The sequence below is a fragment of the Hypomesus transpacificus genome, chromosome 9 (assembly GCF_021917145.1).
Source record: "Hypomesus transpacificus isolate Combined female chromosome 9, fHypTra1, whole genome shotgun sequence".
NCBI lineage: Eukaryota > Metazoa > Chordata > Actinopteri > Osmeriformes > Osmeridae > Hypomesus > Hypomesus transpacificus.
The window spans coordinates 10851947-10873920 of NC_061068.1; the positions used below are offsets into that span (position 1 = coordinate 10851947).

General features: G+C 40.7%; 2 protein-coding genes across 4 annotated transcripts; both read left to right on the forward strand.

Annotated features, from left to right (window-relative positions):
- The first annotated feature begins 746 nt into the window (after nt 1-746).
- On the forward strand, nt 747-9694 carry LOC124471545 (nuclear receptor subfamily 4 group A member 1-like). Of its 2 annotated transcripts, none has more exons than XM_047026086.1 (7): nt 747-1021; nt 5445-6280; nt 6425-6554; nt 6696-6859; nt 7036-7238; nt 7354-7532; nt 7640-9694. In XM_047026086.1, exons 2-7 carry the CDS (start codon nt 5447-5449, stop codon nt 7900-7902), a joined length of 1773 nt encoding a protein of 590 aa, XP_046882042.1. In that variant the 5' UTR covers nt 747-1021; nt 5445-5446; the 3' UTR covers nt 7903-9694. The 2 variants fall into 2 exon arrangements, with proteins under 2 accessions (XP_046882042.1, XP_046882041.1); XM_047026085.1 differs by lacking the exon at nt 747-1021 and adding an exon at nt 3900-4035.
- Nucleotides 9695-17429: 7735 nt separating this feature from the next.
- Nucleotides 17430-21846, forward strand: LOC124471593 (LETM1 domain-containing protein 1-like). 2 transcript variants are annotated; one of them, XM_047026152.1, is made up of 9 exons: nt 17430-17581; nt 18083-18216; nt 18372-18487; nt 18639-18721; nt 18849-19035; nt 19289-19390; nt 19714-19866; nt 20307-20403; nt 20814-21846. In XM_047026152.1, the coding sequence occupies exons 1-9, from the start codon at nt 17469-17471 to the stop codon at nt 20876-20878; spliced, it is 1050 nt and encodes a 349-aa protein (XP_046882108.1). In that variant the 5' UTR covers nt 17430-17468; the 3' UTR covers nt 20879-21846. The 2 variants fall into 2 exon arrangements, with proteins under 2 accessions (XP_046882108.1, XP_046882109.1); XM_047026153.1 differs by having other exon boundaries at nt 18098-18216.
- Nucleotides 21847-21974: the final 128 nt, after the last annotated feature.

Here is a 21974-nt window from a genome sequence, read left to right on the forward strand (position 1 = left end):
ATGTACTGACTTGGACTTATTTATCAAGGTCAAGGTAAAACATTTAATGGCCATTATAGTTTCTATAGAGTGTTTTAGTCAGTATTGTTTTGTAATTCTACTAACTTGATTAGTGCTTTGAATGTGTATCGTAGTGTGTACATTGTTTTTGTAACTTCTGTCTTTCAGTTCTAATGTAATATGTATTTTGTTGACTAAGTCAAGAAGGTCTAGCTTGTTTATCTGCTGATCATCAAGCATTAAAACCCAATATTAACGTGCATGCATTGAAACAATCTTGTTGTAAAAATATTCACTAGGTAGCGTCATTTTAAATGACAGATTATGGTTACATCTTAATTATTATTGCATGTGATTGTATATATAGGGCCAACGGATATTAATGTCTCCGTTTACATGTAAAGTCTATTCTGAAGTTTTTTTTTTTACTTTTAGAAGACTAAAATGATTAAGTAGGTTACGCAAAATGTAAAATGCGATGTGTGCTATGAGAAGTGAGAAAAGCAAGACAATGGAGAGAGGGGTGGTTATTCTGTTTTAACGAACCGACATCACACTCAACAATACACTTTTCTTCCGTAATCTATTTTTAGACATTCAATGTCTCTTTCTCTTGGATGTCCCCAGCATCGACGAATGTGACCTACGGCTACGTCACATGCAGGGATTCCACATACGTCAATGGGTAACCTTGATTTACGTCATCGGAGAGAGTGGCAGCCGTTGTTCTGCGCGAGACAAGCATCTCTCATTCTATCGAATGCTAAAGAGTAAATGGAACAAGGGGGAAGTAAATACGCGAGGGAAATGAGCATCATATTGCAAAGCAATAAAGGAGACCTGTCTTTCATTTAGAAAGCCGTCTGTTGAACATTTCTGTTATCTCTGCCAATTACTTAGAAATAAAGATTTAAATAAGTGGAAACGACCAGATACATCCGTCGACTAATGTAGACATTTGGGGAAGTTCGAAGCAAAGTATGATCAACGCTGCACATTGAGGTTGAAGTAGCGCAAAAAGGTATGTTTTTGTGTGCGTTTTAACTTAAAATAAACAAGAGTAAAATATGACTATGTAAATTGAGTTAAGAGCCCATGCTGGACTTGCGGTTTAGTACAGTTGCTTTGACTTTTTGAGTTTTGTAGCCTACGCACATACATTTTCTTTTTCACATAGTCAATATATACAGTATTGAATTCGTCTGTGTGACTTTTGATGTTAGTGATATGCATCATGACCCAACTGACGTATTACTGAATATGTTGTTTATGTAGATTCTAGGCCTGAAAATAAGACCATATTGATCCTTAATTTTTCCCAGAAGGGCTTTCTATTATGAAATATTTGATTAAGTCATTATATGTGCACAAATCACCTTGAGTGAAAAGCAGCATGAAGAGTTTGTCTACTTGCCGTTGCCTTCCTTCCTGTCACCTAAGCAGTGCCAGGTAGCAGGTGATAATGCTACTACTGTGTCAACCTCTGGCTCGATGATGTATGTGTCCTTATCTATCAATAGCAAGGCAGTGGGGCCTTCAAGCATCTAGAGTCATTTAAATTATGTGTTGATATTTAAAATGTGCCTGTTGGACAAGGCTTTAGTGTCAGGGTACATACTGTCCCATTCTCATACATTACACATTCTTAAATCAACTCCTAGGCTTCTGACATGGTGGTCTATGATTTGCTTTAAAGTGCATACAAAGTAGAGTATCGCTCCATAGATTAGGGAAAGGATACATATATTGGTCAGTAGTATTAAATTCTTCATCACTAAGCCATGAAGAGAAGAGCTATGGAATTGAGTGATTAAAATGACAGAAGTGCCGGAACAGTAACTTAGTGACTGTAAGCGCTTGGCTTTGTATAATTATCATCAGATCCGAGGTAAGGGAAAACAAAGTAAGTCATGCTCTCCATACAACCCATAATCTGTGTGTGTGAATGTGTGTGCTTGGAGAGAGGCCTGGGGGGGGGTCTATTTCTAACTGCATCAGCTTCATCATTCCTGTCACGACTGCTCAAGGTGTGAATCTACAAGGATAAGGGGGGTTTGTGAGGTGAAAAACACACTACAGAGATGACAGTCATGGTGTGGGGTTGAGGGATAAGATATGCAACTTCCAGTTCATTGGAAACTGTTTTAGTTTAAAAACAGAGTATACATTTGAAAATAATTTAGTAAATATGTATTTGTATTATATATTCATTAGAGTACAGTAGCGCTAAGTGTGTGCCTACCGAGGCTGCAGCTGAAGTGTCTTTGTTTCTTTCTGGCGTGGACAGCTAATTACAAACTGTGCAGGACCGTGGGCCCCTCCTGTATGAGTTTACCTCTGCTGGCATGACTGTTATCTCAAAGCTTTACTTCGCACACATAACAGAGGGAGGTATCTCACTGCTGCTTGTCTGCCGTAGGGAGAGTGACTTGAGACCAGTTTGGTCTCTCCATAACAACTCACATAACTCCACACAGGGAACCCTGTTTATTCTTAACTCAGCTGTTTGCTCTGTAGATCCTTTTAACTCCCCACGGCTCTTTAAAGTGAAATTACACATCACATGCAGCATGCCTGAAGACCCCCTGAGACAGTGCAAGTGGCAATTAGTGTCCCATGGTTTTTCTTGCTTTAGTGAGGAAGTCATTACGTAAGTGGTGTGTGATTATGATGAGTGCTACACTCATTTCAGTGCTGACAGAAGCAGGTTGGCAGCTGGGCATCACACACACATGGATGGGAACCTCTGGGACGGAGGTATTATGCTTCTCACACGTGTCTGGTCTTCACATTGCATGCAAGAGTATCAAACCAGAGCGGAAGGATAGCTCTTTTTGAATATTTACCATGTGGTCATAAAGAGTGTGGTTAGATATAGATCTACAACATTGCCTTTAATACTCATATTTTCTCTATGAAAATAACCAGGTTTGTTTTGCTGTGTCCAGCTATCTTCAGGTTGTTTATGTAAATACTGTTGTTCCACTCTGGTTTCTAAGATACGCTTTGAAAATGCTGTAAGTAGAGATCAGATGTTGTGTTTTGGGTTTGAGTTGGTACAGAATGAACAATGCATCTGAAATCAAGTATTTCATAAAGCTGATCTGACCATTGAACAAGAAACCAAAGGCATATCCTTAGTTCAATCAAACATGAACATGAAAGTCCTAGTAACTCAATAACTTCTAGACTTAAATAGAGACAACAGTCGTCAGCCATTGCTTTTTACTCATGAATAATAATAACTCTGAACTAAACTGACCTAAATTGTTACAACAGGTTCAGTAAAAGATTTATCAGAAGAAGTTTTTTATCTTAGTTTTCTTTTGACCGCATGTTCTGCAAATTCAGGTGCAAATGTGCCAACCCACAATTCAGTGAAACCTTTATAAAATAGCACATGGCCTACATAATGCTATAATGTGATGCATGCCACAAAACTGCCTCTGTTTGCAAAATGTGGAAAGACCTCTACTGTATGACATATTCGATGCCTAATCAAATTATACAGTAGTTTATCAGATGACAGTTCAGTATGGTGACAAATCCTAAGCCTTTTGTTTGTTATCTCACAAAAGTCAAATATGTTCGAGATTTATACTATTATTAACACATCTTTTAAAAATAAAATATCATCATCCGGCGTTTATTTTTAGTCAATTCCAACAGTAATAGCCCCACGCGTGTAAAGTTGTCATTCGGGTCTAAATTTAGATCAGACACTTCGCCGGCGCTTGCGTCAATGGAATCCCGTGCGTGCGTCAGACGCGAGGACGTCTGTGTCTGTCTTTAACCGGAAAATCCTCCGCCCATTTTGCCTTTTATGGGTATAGACACACCTTTTTGGGGGGCCACCTGACGTAACGGCAAAATAAAAGTGACTGTATATACTGTGGTGTATCTCAAGCCTAGAGATTTCATTCAGTGAACAGTAGAAAGAACAGAGACCGTTGAATAAGTTTGATGCGTGTCTTTTTTTTGTGGGAATACATAAAACAACAGTTAAGTTTGGATTTTAAAGGATCTGTAAAGCAGGTTAGTAGCTAATGGTTTTTCATAGCTTTGCATATACGTTATTTCATGGATTATTATTCGGACACTCGTTTAGGTGTATAGTCATATAGCACTTTTAAATTAAATTGTAGGCTATAATAATGCGGTGTTGTAAAGCATAGATATAGTCAACTCGTTTCAATAATTGTGACAGTTGTTGACAAATTTGGTTACGGTGTGCTCAGTCCCACACGTTATCGTGCGTGACTTGTAACTCTCGTCGTCTTTATCTTTACATCGTTCAGATAATGGTCATGAGATGCGGGCAGGTGGTGAAACAAGCGATTGTGTGCCTGTGCACAGCAGGCGGTGTCGGTGTCCGATGTCTCACTGTTGGGTCCACCTTGTCCTCAGCTTATCAGTTGTGCACATATCCTTGGCGTATTCGTTTACCAGTTCAGAGGTTAAGTCCTGACTTTTGAATGTTAGCACCTTTTCATAGGTCAGGGATGTTTCTTACTTTACTTAGGTAACAGGTGTATCTGCCAAGGGTGTCCACTCTCTCATCCTAATACGCTAGCTTTATTAGAAAACGCCAGCCTTTAGGATATAATTTATGATGCAACAAGAAAAATATATAAAACGTCAAACATTTTAATGTACTGGCTTATCTCCTATTTCTGAATCCACTTTTGCCTAATTTGATGTGGTGGACAAGAAACACATAGAATGATCAAAGTTTTGACTGTAAGGCCCACATTTAGTATGAAGTCTCGTTCTTATTCTTGTAGCAGACATACTCCCCCCAACTCCCTCCAACCCCAAACTCTTGTTACAAACTATGTTTGCAGCTATATATGTAAAACAGCCCTGCTGCTGACACGCCCCCACCCCGCCACACACACACACACACACTCACTCACACACACATGCAAGGGGCCCTGTCGCCTTGCTCACTTCTACTGGCATCAAGCCTACCATGAAATATAATCTCCTGAACTCAGTAATACTGTCAGTCCTTGAGAAGGAGGGGTTGCCCTGTTTATAACGGAAGGGGTTTTCAAAGAATTAAGACCAGTAATGTAATAGTTAGCTTTCCAGGCTTTCTGGGAATCACAAAGGGGTACCAAGAGACATATAGTTAGTATCGTGGCATGTAGAAAAGAGGAAATGGGATTGGGATACAGTGCTAGAAAGGTGTTAGTAAGGGATCCTTTAGGGTTGTTGACAAAGTGATTAGTGTGTGTCCGTGTATAGAGTGTGTGTCTGTCGGAGGGCAGAGAAGGAAAACGCGTGTTATTTTGGCAGCAGGCTTGAGCTTATTTATAATGCACAAAATGGCTGGCTGAATTTCAGCCCTGATTCCAAGTTTTTCCTGTCATCTTTCAAGCTGTAAATATGTTGCTGAGAAAAATACAATTCTCAACCTTTTGTATTTTGTATTTTTCCAGCTATGCCCTGTGTACAAACCCAGTATGCAAGCCTGCCCTATGACAACAGCTACTTCAACTCTGAGTTTCTGAACCCTGACCTCAGTGCAAAGCTGGCCATGGACATCAGTGGCCAAAGGGACCAGCTGCCTGCCTCCTTGCCCAGTATCAACACCCTGGTGGGAAGCAGTTACATGGGGGAGTTTGACGCCTATTCCTGCCAGGTAACCACGTCAACCCCTTCCATTGGACCGTCTAGTAATGGTGTTGTAGCTGGGGGCTCCAGCCCTCAAGCACAACACCAAGCCTTCAAGTTGGACGATCTCCAGGTGTATGGCTGCTACCCAGGCAGTTTTGCCCTTAGCTACCTTGAAGAGACGCTGTCCTCCTGTGGTTCTGACTACTATGGCAGCCCTGTCTCTGCAGCTGCCTCTCCTCCAACCCCGGGCTTTCAGAGTCAGCCTACACCTGCATGGGACTCTCCTTTTAGCCCCTACTCCCCTGGCCCAGGGTGCTGGGTGTCTGACAAGACAGCTCTGGCTCAACAGCCCTCCTTCTTCACCTTCACCCCCCCAACGGAGCAGCATTCACCTCTAGGGCAACACCACACCCCCCAGCATTGCGACGAGGACGCCTTCTTCCAGTCCCCCCAGCCGCAAGCCTCTCCTATCCATTATCCTCCGATGTCACTTGAGAACGGCTCCCTGGATAGTCCTGGCCTTCTGGAAGGGCACATGCCCTCTCCTAAGACCTGTAGCCCGGGGACCAACGAGGGCCGCTGTGCTGTGTGTGGGGACAACGCCTCCTGCCAGCACTATGGTGTCCGCACCTGCGAGGGCTGCAAGGGTTTCTTTAAGGTGGGAGCCTGGATAGTCTTGACATCCACGAGCTGTCTATTCAAATAGAACAATATATCAACCTTTTTAAAAGGTTTTAATTAAAATTTGCATTACAACTTCATAGTGCAACATCATGAACATTTTTTTATTCTCCCTTTTTAGCGAACAGTACAAAAAAATGCTAAATATGTGTGCCTCGCCAACAAAGACTGCCCAGTTGATAAGAGGCGGAGAAATCGCTGCCAGTTCTGTCGTTTCCAGAAGTGTCTGGTTGTGGGCATGGTCAAAGAGGGTAAGCCATGCCACACTGATCTCAAGCTTTGATTTACTAATGTATATTATGTAAAACTAAATACATACGTAACATAATTTATTTTACACATATTGTACAGCAGACAGTGAAAGTGATTTTTAAAGTCTCTTTTCCTCACAGTTGTCCGCACGGACAGCCTCAAAGGTCGCAGAGGTCGCTTGCCCTCTAAACCCAAGACTGTGTCAGAGTCTGCATCCACACCCCCACCCGTCAACATCATCACCTCTCTTGTTCGGGCACATATAGATTCTAATCCAGCTATTGGAAAGCTTGACTACTCTAAGGTGAGGATTCAGATGATGTACAATAGCAATAGTATGGTGGACTGCTCAGATCAACAGGAACTTGTGCCTAGTATATTAGGACTTCTGTGTATATTTCATCCTATGTTGTAACCTCAGAGTCAGCAGTTGTATTCACCCCTCCCCTCTCCTCTCCACCCCACCCCCTACCCCACCAGTACCAAGAAACAGTGGCCAGCCTGTCAGAGAAGGAGGATGCTAGTGATATCCAGCAGTTCTATGACTTGCTGTCAGGCACCATGGATGTGATAAGGAAATGGGCTGAGACCATCCCAGGATTCACAGCCTTTTGCCCAGAGGACCAGGAGCTGCTTCTAGAATCAGCCTTTGTCGAACTCTTTATCCTCCGGCTGGCATACAGGTAGGTCCCTTCGACAGGTTCTCACCTTTTCAAACTATTCCCTGAATCGATTTTTTTTGTAATCTCATGTAAAATGTTGTAAAATATATCTTAATCAGTTTTCTGTGTTTCTTAGGTCAAGTCCAGAGAAGAACAAACTGATCTTCTGTAATGGCGTGGTTCTCCACCGTATGCAATGTGTGCGGGGCTTTGGTGACTGGATCGACTCCATTATGGACTTCTCACAGAGCCTTCATCGTATGAATCTGGATGTGTCCTCCTTCTCATGTCTTGCAGCTCTCGTCATCATCACAGGTGAGTCACATACAAACACACACACACACACACTACTAAAGTTTGATTAAACATACAAAGAAACATGCAGGCACATGATTCATAATAATGTTCTCTCTTGTGTTAAGATCGTCATGGCCTTAAAGAGCCAAAACGGGTAGAGGAATTCCAGAACCGCCTCATTACCTGTCTGAGGGACCATGTTACAGGAAGTGGTTCAGAACAGGGCCGACCCCAGCCCAACTACCTTTCCCGTCTACTTGGCAAGCTACCTGAGCTGAGGACCCTCTGCACCCAGGGTCTGCAGCGCATCTTCTATCTGAAACTAGAGGACTTGGTCCCGCCTCCTCCAATTGTGGACAAAATCTTCATGGATACCTTACCTTTCTGAAAAGACAGACAAAAGAAAGATGGGGAAGGATTCGTGTGTGATAACTCAGAGTCTGTGTATTTTGGGGGGAATCTCAAATTCATCACCTTTGGTAGTGTTGAATTTTATTGACAGTCGGTTACTTCCACTTCATCTGAAGAAGTGTCACCTCTCTCCCACTGAACTGATTCATTGAAATGTGACCCTGGTCCAGATCACTTAAAAGTGAAGAGACACTTTCTTTTTCCTCACATTTCATATTTTTTTTTCTGTGGGTGGTTGAAATGTGTATTTTTGGTTTTGTGTTAAGTTCTCATAGACATTCATTAATCAAGGCAAAGCAAATATTTCAGAATTTTTCTAGTTTCTACTTTTTGTAGGTGTGCATCTGTTGAGTGGATTTTATTGCTATGCAAAATGTATGGATTGTGTCTTCTGTAGGGTATGTAAAAGGGTCTTTCTATGTGAAATGTTATGTACATACAGATCGAAAGAAAGTAATGCATCTGTAACTGACAGACAAACATCAAACATGAACACACACTTGACACACGTGTGATTTTGTGTGTGCTCTGAACCAATATTCACAGGGGGGGGGGGGGATTTATACTGCAAGAATATTTAGGTAACAGCTAGTGTTCAAAGATTGACAGGTGGAGAGATTGACTGAAATTTTATTATCTCTAACTAATGTGGAGTCCTATATTTCAAAAATTCATTTTCTCTGCATATCAAAATTGAGCAGGCTTATATATGGATGTGTGTTTTGTTGATACAAGATATCCATTTGTAGTCCTGATGGAAGGTCGTGACCAAAGGACGGTGTTTGCCTACAATGGGAGGCAATTGTACCGACAGCTTACAAACCTTAAAGCCTTAACTACTCAAAGGGAGGTGCCATAATAACTTGCCACCAAATTTGCATACAGCATTGTTCTGCTTTATATTCCCTGTTGACGATCATATCATGGACACAAAATAATCATTTTTTAAAGTTTATATTAAACCGCCTTGAGCCCTCAAAAATTGTAAAGGAAAGTGCCAGCAGAATTTCTCTAAAAGTGCCTTTAGAAAAACTCTTGCATCATAGAAGACTGTGATGTATATGCTAAACTAAATGTATATGCTATACATTGTATATGCAAAGTTTTTCCAAAATACCTCACAGACTAAGTTTGTGCAACAATTAGATATTATTTGGGGATTATTAGAGGACTTAAAATAGGAAGTAAAGGAAGATTGTCTTACGCTAAGTCAAAATATTCATACCTACAGAGACCTGAGTTACGAATCCCTGATTAGGAATGGGAATCACCCAGGAATATAAATAAAGTTTATTTTAGACACAAACGTCTCAGACTGCAAGAGATACAGACAGAATTGGTTATCACAGTAATGTTTCCACTCAGACACATGGCTTTCTAACCTAATCTTTGTGTACTGTAAATATAATCCTCTGCTATTGTAAGTGTTGCCTTACACAAGCCCCTGTGGAGGAGTGTGCAAAGTTTTATTACATTAAATTTGTATTTGTTTTAACTTCAAGTGATTATTTAAGTAAACCCACAGTGAAATGTGTCAAAAACAGAGCAGCTAAGGGTACTCCATCGTTCTAATACAGTTCTAATTGAAATTGACATGTTATTTCCCTGCTTCCTTTTCTATTTTTGTTTTTGATGAATGTGTATGTGTTCAACAGAAGTACTTTATATTTGTGAATTTTGTAATGTGGTAAATATAAATATATACATTAAATACGTATATTCAGCAAAAGGGATATTAGTATTTAATATTAAAATTACATTTAAAGGTATATCCTTGTCTGTGTGTTTTGTTAACCATGTTTTAAACTGTTGTAATCGTTACTGCTGGTTAGAACTTTACATGAACATTACATGTTTTTCATGTCTCCAATATCTCTAACCACATCTGTGGTTTTTCAATGTTAGATTAACTTACAGAACTTTTCCCCTTAAACTAGAGTGCGCAATCTACATCTCAAGTTGTTGACCAAATAGAGTTCATGACATCATAACAGGAAACTTTTATTTCCTTACAGTAAATCTTCTCATGAATTCTCTGTGTAAAATGGAAAATAGTGTGCCACACGTCAGGTTTTGTTGGCATAGCTTACAAAATAGATACAAGTAGATTAATCAAATCAGGAATGGATAGAACCTCTGGTATTCTCCTGTAGAGCAACACAAGGGATGTTTAATAAAGCTTGGGGTATGTCTGGTTGGTATAGCACAGCACCTTGATGGCATTGTAACAGCTTCAGATTTTTATGATGATTCAACACTAGCAATGCTCCACATTGCGTGGACAAATAAAGTTCAGATGATGCAAGCAGTATGTTGGTGACATTATTACTGATTAGTACCACTGTGGTATGGGACATTCAGTTAAGAGGGGATTGGAACTCACACTTTATTAAATTTTCGGATATATAGAAGTGTTTTGTCGCACAAGGCGCTAATACCACGATGACTTGTTCCAAAGGCCAATCGCATGCTCTGTGCAACTCCAGCAGACTGGAAAATTGAGCTGTGTTCAGTCAATGCACATCTGATACCTGATCTTGTCATCTGGATTTTGGCTTTGGCAGCCAGAGTGGAAAATTGGGGCAAGAGGGGAAAAGTAGAGGAGATGGTATGAAAGCCGACACGCATCACAAAAAAAAAAAAAGAAGAATTCTGCCCAGCCCAAAGTCTGAGAGGAGGAGTAGATGGTTTCTTGTGTCACATGCTTCACCGGGCTACAGTACTAGACATCCTCAGGAACAAGCAGACACCAAATCTGGAGAGTAAAGCTCCTCTGTTTGATCATTTCCAGGTTGATGGCTCTTACAGCTGTACACAGAAATCTACTCATTAGCACAAGAGGCATGACATTTGATGTTGTAACAGAACTACATTGTATAATAATTATTGTATAATAATTACAGAGAAAATGCCATATAAGGTTGAAAAAGGTCAGAAAATAGGTTGTTTTTTTTGTTGCTCATAGCAGGCTGACAGGGTTCATGTGATCCTCTGACAGGACACATTTCAGGTCAGCAAAAGAATGTTCCTATATTTGTTGCTGCTGTGGCACTCCTCTCCATGTTTGAAGTCACTCTTGTGACTACTGAACCGTACCGTCTAAAACAGCTTTGACCTTTTGACCTCATTCAAATGGACCTTTCATGCAACCTGCCTCTGAAGCATGGTCTACTTTAACTAGTTGGACACGTTAGACAGCATGTGCACAATCATTCGTGGCACTGTAAGGTATGTCACAGATGACTTGTACTTCAAGCATACCATTCTGGATTTTGTGTGTGCATGTGTCCTTCCACTCTCACTATGAATGTAGAATATGTTAAATATATCTAGATCTTCTCCTAAAGGCATTGTGTCTGTACATATGCAACAACTTGCTTTACATGCTTGTTTTGTGTACATTTGATTATTAATATATTAAAACAATAACACACACACTGTGGTAGACCAGCATGACACAGGGTTTGAACAGAACGTTATCAACTATCATCATACCCCAAATCATGTTGTACACATGCTCACAGGTAGACCTCCAGGGGCAAGTTATCGTACCACACAAACTCATTTCACAAACTGACTAGCTCCACCTTTGTTTAGTTTTGGATCAGAGAACTGCCATTGGGGGAGGCAAAGGCACAATACGTTTTGAGATAAAGAGAGAGAAAAACAAGAGAGAACGAGGGAGTGAAAGGGGTATTAATTACTGGCAAGGATATTACTGTTATGAGGGGAGGAGAGCCAAAAGACTTGTTTATGAATATGCTGCACCTGTCATTTGTTGATGGACTGAGCTGTAAATAACTATGTGAAGTTATGTAGTGCTCAAGGGGGGCTCCCGTACATCCCTCTCTTTTGTCGTACCTCCGCTGCTGTCTTGGCTCTAACTGAAACTACACTAATTCTGCACTTGCAACAAACATGTGGAACACCTTAAACTGACTGAATAAGGGTGTATTTCTCCCTAATTGAGCATGAGTGCCCTCACCCCTCTCATACTCCTGAGATCTCACAGAACCAAAATAGATTGTCATGCTTCATTCTTGCCACACAAAACATTGTTCCCTCTTCTCTTAGCTTGACAAAGACTATGTCTGTTAGATTGTCATATGATTGTTATCTGACCAGTTTACGTGCAACTCCGCCCATACTTAGGGTTAGGGTGCTAGGCTCATAGTGTGTGCCTGTTTGTGTGTGTATGTGCATTTTATATGTGTGGAAACCCCTCTGCTGAGTGTATATTTAGCCTGGCCATTGTTGTGCCCATGGAAACCTCTGTAATCGGATCTCCCTGCTTTGACTAAGAAAGTCCAGTGATAAATTAGTTGGCAGTCATCCACGTTGATGCCATCCCTGTGCATACAGTACAGCAAATGTCTCTTTCTTAAGCCCTGAGGGCCAAGGGGATTCAATAAATAAGTGAATAATAAGCCTGCAGTATTATCATTGTATTTTCCTCAGTACATCATGTTACAGGACTTGCATGTTCAGCAAAAACTGAAGACCTAGATGGCAGATCTGAATTCAAACTTTTAAGCCAACTCTACCTGAGGTGACCTATGATCACAAAGGATGGGATTTGAAGTAGCTGTCGACTAATTGCAAAGATGGTGATAATAATTTGGATATCTTTCCTCTTTGGAAAAGTTATTTATCTGAGTTGGTGTGCTATTGAAACAGTCAGCAGGACCAAAATGGTCAAGGTCAGCGAGAATATTGCAAACGCAGAGATATAAGAGAAAATCACAGGAGAAGGGTACTCGATTCTGCTTTTCAGAGATTAGTGTGCATTCAACATGTACTTTCTATTGAATTTTGGCACAGATTTTTGGAGTGCAGGCACAGTATATAGCTGTAGCAAAACAGCCAGTCACTGGTATCCCCACCATGACAGTGGACAGAGCAGATTTAGAATATTCAAACAGATTATATTACACCCAACCCTCTTCATAAACACACCCACACACTGTGTATTGGAAACTTTTCTATGCTCACTGGGAGAACATGAGAGTGTTACAATTATAAAACAAGAGTGACAGGGTAGCTAGTATTTCACTAGCAGTCCCTGGCTGCCAGCCAGGAAGTTGTTCACAGCCATACCCCCTGACCCCTTCATACTCTCCGTCCCCACCCATCTTAAGACAAGGTCAATGTCAAAGGGAATACATACTGCTAAACACATTGGTGATACATTTTAGGTAGAGCCCTTTGCTTTATCTCCAAAACACAACCAATAACAACACAATCAACATAAAACCCCCACTATACAAACAATGACAGGCTATAAAAGGCATGAAAGATATGGTAAATTGGTAGGTGCTAGATTGCTTTGTGCTAGATTGCGCAAATCATACAGTTGAAGACATGGTTCACAAAATCAGTAATGGAAAAATAATACATTTGTCTCGATAATTACATAATGTGAGGTCAGACAACAACACATGTCTGAGATGTAAGCATTTGTCAATATGAGATTCTATTTATGTGGGTCTTAAAAGTACTGAAAGTAACACGCTGCACTGATACAATGTGAAAAGTATGCTCAGTGTGACAAGACCTGTTCTTCTCAGCATTAATGTCCAGAGGATGATGCTGTCCTTCACTTTCTGGGCTCTATTGCAAGTACTGGTCATTTACATAATCATCCTTTAGGACAAGAAGAGGCAGATGACACCCTCTTAGGCATGAACAGGACAGACATAGAGGTCAGAGGTCAACATCCATAGCACTCATGTGTGTGGGATGCCACCTTCACTATACTGCTGTCATGGGACAGGAAGTACAAAGCTATTTTTACATGAGACCTTCCCATCTCCGTGACTGATCTGCCAGCCAAACCTACCACCATCCCAGACAGTCGAGTATGACCACAGCTCAGCAAGGCAGTTGGTTGTGTTCTGAACAACCAGTGGAAAAGCACCATTGCAATGGGTCACAAACCTTCCTGCTTCTAGTATCAGTCCATGTTACAGAGAGCACTGCTGCCAACATCAATATTTCACTATGTCAAGGGTTCATGGCCCAAGTACCAATTGACTGTTCACCTGTCTGTGTTAGATTCATTGGTCTGTCTAAATCCAGCCTAGTCAGTAGGCTTTGATTTTATCACATGACTTAACAGGTGCTTGAATGTCTTGTTGAATGGCTTCAACAAGTGGCAGTGTGGGCGTGTCTACGTGTATTTATGTGTGTGAGTGTATACAGTCCACGTACAGTATATCAAAGCCCATAACTGTATTACAAGTTATAAATCATCTTATTGATGAAGTCCAAGATTTACAGTCTACACAGAAAGACATTAATCATTCTGTTTCTCAAAACAATGCAAGCCACTGTACACAATCCTACTCCTGGCAAAAAGTCAACCCCCAACAACAGAAGAATCACCCTATTTTTCCTCCCCTTTTGGTTGCTTTCTTGTTCATCATATTTCCCTCTCCCTCTGTAATGGAGACATTTTTATGTGTGGGCATGGGAAATCCTGAATCACACATTAAAAGAGAATTCATCTCCATTCAATGGATGCATTTGACAGTTTTTGGTGGGAACTGTTCCCTACTAAGTGAATGGTGAACAAGGGCCGTTGTTCACCAGAACACCCATGGCAGTAGATGACGGCTGTGGAGGAAAGACATGAATAAGATGATTTAAAGGGGTCACTTCTATTCACCATTGTCTTCGACACGAGCTCCCACTTAGTGTTTTGGGACATATCTCAATACTTACCTCAGTCTGAGTTCATCCGTCGGACTGGCTTTGTCAAAGAGAGAAATGGATGATACCCACGCAAGTAATAGAGAAAACTTGCATTGTAAAAAAAAAGAACAGCAGTCAGTAAATTAATAACACTGACTTCTTCAAAACACAGTCTTGTTTTACAGTGAAAGACTGTTCCTGGGATTAAGGGTGGGTGTTCTGTATGCTGCTGACTCACATGTCTCTTTCCTGATTAAATTATTTTATTCTTATCCACAAATTATTTTGTTCTTGAACCATCCTGTTGTCTTATAAATGTTCTACACATTTCAGTTTTGACTTTGGAAGTTTGGAAGTTATCACATGAAACTGTAAGGTAGTAACTATGAGACCAATGCATCGTCAGCATGATGATGCGTACAGATGTATGGAGACCTAGAGTCACTTTACGCAAGGACATCAAAATGCCTACAGAACATCATGACATACACCCTGCACTCTAGGACCACAAAGTGAGGCCCCTGATCAAGATTCTGCCTTTCAAATTTTGCAGAAAATTGGTCTAAATGGTTTTATATGAAAGGTCTGAGAAGGTAGCATAGACTGATTTTTTATATCAGGTATTAGACTTTGACAAATTACTTTGACCTCTCAGTGAAACACAGCTGCTGCGTCTCATTGCAACTTTGTCGTCAAAATGTAAGTAAGAAGTGATACAACATAGTCCAGCATACCGTATCTTTTGACACCTACCATGAAAGGCAGACTCCAAAACACCTTACTAAAGACACTGAGGATACTGTTGTCAACTTACTTATTCATGTTTTGTTGAGACACAACACATGTGAATATGAATCCACACATACTGTAAACTATTCTAAATTACATAGCTATCACACCTTTATAGTGTTTATAGAGTAAGACCATGTGTGGCGTTGAATTCCGCGCCTCCTGGAACTTGACCGTGTGCAAGTCTTTCCCATGATTTCATACCTGTACCACTGGCACATGTGTAAATGCAACACAAAATATAAAATGTATCTATGATAGTTCACAGAAAGAAACCAATGTACTGGGAGACCATAAAATATATGAATATATCAGTATCTATCAATACAAAAGCAATGAACAAGAGTAACCCTGACAGTTCATCAAGGTAGTAAAACAACAGGTGACACTGGTAATGAGTGAATCTTAAAACTAATATGAAACTGTGTTTTTATTTAATATGATACTGTGTTTTTTTAATCTAATATGATATATATAAATACAAATAAACATGGGGTCTCAGGTGTATTTGGTTAGGGACTGTGAATGGTTGGTGGCTAACCAGCTTCCAAACCCTCTTCTCGGCCTCCTTACCCTCTCACACAACCATTGCGTGGCTGTTGATCCTACTCTGTGCACACTGAACAGTCTGTTCCTTGGGGAAAGCTCACATATTATCTTCACAGACTGTGGGGAGGAGCAGCACGAGGGTAAGGGGGTGGTATCATAAAATGTTTCCAATATTAGCCTTGCCCTGGGCTTTAAAAATAGAGCTTCATCACATGAAATCAATAATGCCACTTAGAAGTGACAGAGTGTGTGTTGGCAGCGAGGAGCCTCTGTGGATTAGTGCTATCCATGCTTGGTAATAGCTACACCATTTGAGCAGTAACACTGCTATGCTGCTGTTGATCTCTCAGTCATTAGAAACAGGCCACAGAGGTGGTTGGAGCACATGATATGAAGGTTGAGGTAATGGTATGTCGTCTGTAGATTTCTAGTATGAAATTACTACTTGATCAAATTATCAACGAGGGATGAAACCTTGAATTGGTACAAGAAACCTATAGACAAAGAGGTATTTGTGGTAAGATGTAGGACACAAGCAAGACATTTAGTGCATTTTAGCACAATAATCTAAATGTCTCTTGCCAATTCTTTCCAGTAACATTAATAGATATAGGCATATATTGCTATGCGTTTGGCTAGAACTTAGCTTGGCTTTTTCAACTATAACATGAGACAGCCACTCTATCTTTCTCAGAACCGTCACTACAAATCTTCCTCTGCAATGCTCAGACAAGGACCAATATAGATCCAAGAGAGAGGGGGAGCCTAATGTATTGGATATCCTGTCTCCTCGAGGGACAGGATGTCACTGAGGTGAACAGTGGCTTAATCAAGGGACACGTACATGAAGAAATACGACCACTATGTCTTTGATCCACAGATGGATGTAGGCTTGTGAACAGGCAAGTTGCCTATCTGTGTACCCATAGAGTTACAGTTACCATCCCATCCAGCACCTTGGATCTAAACCACCAAACCACAAAGGGTTTTGCTTTTCACTAAACTGTTACCAGTTCACTCCTTTGTCCAATTTTAAATGTCAATTTGGTTATGACTAAACAGCAAACAATCTGATCAAGACTTGTTACCACTCAACAGACTCAATCTAAATAATTCATAGAGAGCCAGAGGGATCATAATGTCCATAATGAGAAATGTTTGAACATCATGAGTTAGGCCTGTAGCACTTTGGTTTCATCCTTTGATAAATCATACCTCATGCAACATTGCCATCTGCTGGAAGTTTGGTAACACTAGTAAATAAACCTTAAAGATTGATAAACTCTATCATATCATTACACACATTTAACAGCTTATGCGGGACGCAACATTTGAATGTTTTAATATTCAATTTTGGGCTGCAACACCGAGTGTACGTCTAATGAACATTTCCGTCACAAGAACGCAACGTTAGGCTTACTGTTAACATTACGGTAATCTTTTAGGCCAATGACATTCGGCGTTAGACGAGCTGCAGGTTACTTCTTTCATTTACGTTCGCTGAACACCACCATGGCGCTGTGCAAGAGAGGGGTCCAGTGCTGTCTAACACTCTGTAATTACCCATTTCACGGGTTTTTTACTTCGGCGTCATCCACCCCACGTTTAACCTACTCAAGACTAAGGTAGTTGGAAATTTTATTGGTTGAAAATATAGATATTATCAAATAAAATATGATGACAATTACAGTAGCTAGCTTTTGCTAGCAGTACCCGATAGCCACACACTGGCGTGCCGTTTGTTTCAGTGTTATCAAATGTATCATTTCTACGCCTCAAAACTAAAATGAAGGCCGATCAAATTTTTAAAAGCAGAAGGAATTGTACTTTACAAAGCTATTATTAGGCAATGTGGCCTGACGTGTTCGTGATGTCAAACACCTTGCCCGGCAAGTTGTCATGTTTTCTATGCATGTATCATGTTTCACAACCCATCAACATTTTATGTTAGGTTGGTATATTAAGACAAATGTAATTCATCTGTCATGTTATTTTAAATAATTTTCTACACACCTTTTTCTGCTGTTCAATTTCATCCTAACCATTGTATGCTATTAACACACAATGATTTTATTCTGGACTCAAGTGGAGTCTAACAAAAAAATCGAAATGTTTGGCCTTTACAGTGTATTATCCTGCAGGCATTACTCGTTGTCCCAAGGCAGACTTGGTATTCTCCAGAAAGCCAATGAGAAATATGAGCGTTTTCTTCAGCACCGGTTCCCTCAACTCTACATCCTCTATAACACCTTTGTAAAAGGTAAAACAGTATCTATTTGTATCACAAACCCAAAAATGACAGTTCAGTGTTTTCATACTGCTACTATTGTGTTTTTGTGCAGCAGTTAGTATTCAGTGTGTGATCTATATTTTTCTGGAATTGGTGCATGCTGCACTGGTGTATGTATCCTGCAGGGTTTCGTCTACTGCTCCGAGATATGAGGGAGACCAGGAGGATACAGATGAAGATGCTCAGCAAAGATATCCCTTTGAGGCAGTTGCCCTATCGTGAGATGGAAACCTTTATAATGGTCAGTTAGTAACACTGAGCCACCAATTTGACTAATTGTATCTGTGACTGCAGATAACTGACACCAGTGTAGGCTCTGTCTACCAGCCAACAGATGATCTAACATTTGTAATCTTCACACTTTCTCTCACCCTCTCTCTTTGTTTCCTCAGTTTCGCAAAGACATGCTTAAGGCTATTCCCCTGGTGTTGATATCTATCCCCCCCTTTGCCATTGTTGTGGTTTTTGCTCTTATGTGAGTTTTCGTTTAGCAACCTAAAGGGTGCTTTATCACCAGAAATATTTTTACAATTCTGCATATCACAGATGTTTCCATTAATCCACCATTTGTAACCGCACCACTTTGTTTTTCTCCCTGGCAGGTACCTCTTCCCTCGCCAGCTCCTGATTCGTCACCTGTGGACACCGCAGCAGCAGACTGATTTCCAGGGGCTCTACCATGATCAGCGGTGTCGACATCACGGGGAGATCCTGAAAGCCTTGGCCTGGATTATACCTCAGGTCAAACAATGGACACTCCGCAGTCACCTCCTAAATCTCTGCAGCAAGGTACCTTCCCTCTGTGTGTGTGTGTTTGTGTGTGCATGGGGTATGTATGCATGGGGTGTGTATCATCGGGCTGTATTATATGTTTAAAACCTTGTCTCAAGTAAGCAGAGATGGAGAACCTTCAAGGTACATAACATCTAACATGGTATTATTCATTTGTGAGGTTGTTAAGAGAAAGCAGTTGAAGCTGTCTTGCATGGTCCACGAAGAGTGTATCTGAAATAAGAGGGCTGACTGGAATTTGTTTTGGCAGGTGCAGAGTGGTGCCCATCCCAGCGTGAAAGACATCAATGCAGTCCGTAGCGTGTTCTCTGGACATCCTCTTGGGATAACAGCCATGGACTCAGGTCACATGGTAAGATGAGAGAGAAACTCCACATGAATGATGAAATGTGCAAAATACGACACAAAAAAATGGTCATAACCTACATTTACATAAGATTTAGTCATTTAGCAGACGCTCTTATCCAGAGCGACTTACAGTAAGTACTTTACCCTACTTGCCCCCTAGGCAAGTAGGGTAAAGTGCCTTGCCCAAAGGACACAACGTCATTTCGTACAGCCGGGAATCGAACCAGCAACCTTCTGATTACTAGCCAGATTCCCTAACCGCTTAGCCACCTGACTCCCGAACTTTTGTGTGTTTGTTCTTCATCCGGTGTTTCCTGTGTACCCCAGAGGCTGCTGTGCTCTCAGCTCCTCCTGACCCCCTGGCTCCCAGGCTTTCTGATCCGTCGTCGTCTGAAAGCCAGAGCCCTTGATGTTTTCTACCTTGACCAGGCTCTAGTCGCCCTGGGCCAGGGCCAACTCACTGACGAGGAGATACACCAGGTTAGGACCCCAACACTAATAATACCACACTGTCCACTTTCAAAACTATTACTCTTCTGCTGTGCAGGGAATACTTGGATAAATCATGTTGTCAGAGAGCATGTTACTTGAAAATATGTCATATGCATGTTGTGCGATAAGTCATGAATTCCAAAATGTAAAAACCAAGTCTGTGACTCAAACAGCATACTTTTATTACTACTCTTTAGTCGTTTCTGCAGCTGCTCTTAGATGCACATGTAGTTGGTATGTGTGAAATGTGACCTGTTTGGGTTGGGGTTAGTATGTCACGTCACTGCGGCGTGAATAGGCCCAGACTGGTTATTGGTCTGCCATTGGACCATTCTCTGTGTGGTTGTTGCTTCTTCTACTGTGCAGAGGAGTTTGCGTTAAAATAGCTCAAAATAGAAAATGGACTTGCTCGTCTTGCCCATTTGCAGGCATGTTACCTGAGGGGGCTCAATCCAAGCACCCTTAGCCCCAGCCAGTGTCGAGAGTGGCTCCTGCAGTGGCTTCAGCTGTCCACCCCACTCAAAGGTCTGACATTGTTTACACCCTTTGGATTTCTCCCATTTTAAATGTAGTTCATATTGACAGTCAACACGCTGCGCTCTATATATATCATGGCATTTTTTTGTTTTTATAGTCCACCTGTTTTTAACATTGTTATTTACATGGAATGTTACAGTACAGTACAATGGAACAGTAGCTACATAATTACAGTTTTGTGGCAATAGGCGATTTTGCATGCCACTATTCTATAATGCTCTGTCCTCTTCATAACTGGTTAAAACACTATTTGAAGATACTGTTGAGACGTTAAGTTATTAACATATTAAGTTAAGTGAACCTCAGCTATCTGCAAATACATACAATTATATTAAGCAGTGTACTACACCCAGGTTTGTTTGTCTCATTTGGCTTGTATGTGCTTATTTACATTTTAGAATCTGAGACGTCTTTCCTGCTGCACAACATGGTTCTTCTCTCAGTGAACTATCCTGAACCCTGACCAGAGGCGCAAAACACACAGCTACGAGACGATTTATTATAAAATATTGTGCTCTTAGGCTTCAATGCCTGGTGGACCAGAGATCCAGTCATCTCATTCGGGGAAGAGGATGAAAATGCGTGTGTGTGACAAGTAACACTGGACAATGGTTAACATAGAGAATGATTCCATGCATTTGATGCTTTGACTTACCGTGCCCCTTGGGTTATGCCTCAATCCAATTGTCTTCAACCCTGGTCCTCAAGGCTCACTGTCCCATATGTTTTAGATGTTTACCTGCTCCAACACACCTGATTCAAATGAATGGTCACTATCAAGCTCTGCAAAAGCCTGACGAAGACCATTCATTTGAATCAGGTGTTTTACCAGGTTTTTTAATCCATTCCACTGTGCATGTGAATTCAGGGGGAAAGCATGCATGAAAACACGTCACTAAATGACATCATCAAAGAAATGTGCACATACATCGAACACCAACTTGAGTTAAGTCGCTTGCAGGTGTTAACAATATTGAAAATAAATTACGCCTACACAGAGATTACTTTCTAAGTATTACTTTTATCGTATGAAAAAGTCCTACATTTTTGGGTGGAAGTCGGTTCCCAGATGTGCCAATGCAACTGTATCATCACAACCTTTCTTTTACAAAACAGTTGTCTGAATAATGTTTGTGCATGGGTTAAAATAATTTTCTGTACAGTGATATTGGATATTTCATATGTACTGACATGTTATGTCAACAGATGTTTTATCTAGCCAATTATTTGACCATGTTTTATGTTGTTTCATGTTAAATGAGGGCCACATCTCACTCTGGTCTGTGTGGTAATATCGCTCAGGTTATTTTGTCAAAAGAAAAAGTACAAATTGTGTTTTAATGAGGTGACTTATTTTGTTTTCATTTAGAATATGGTTGTATTTATTTTTCATATATTTTCGAAATATTTGCAATTAAAATTGTAAGTGACTTTTTGTTTTACTATGGTCAGTTAAAAAAGGGCAAATCTATTAGTGCTATATGTGCAATGGTGGTTAATCTCCATAAATAACCCTTGCAATAAAATCTGACTTTAGCCAAAATAAAGCGTCGGTCATC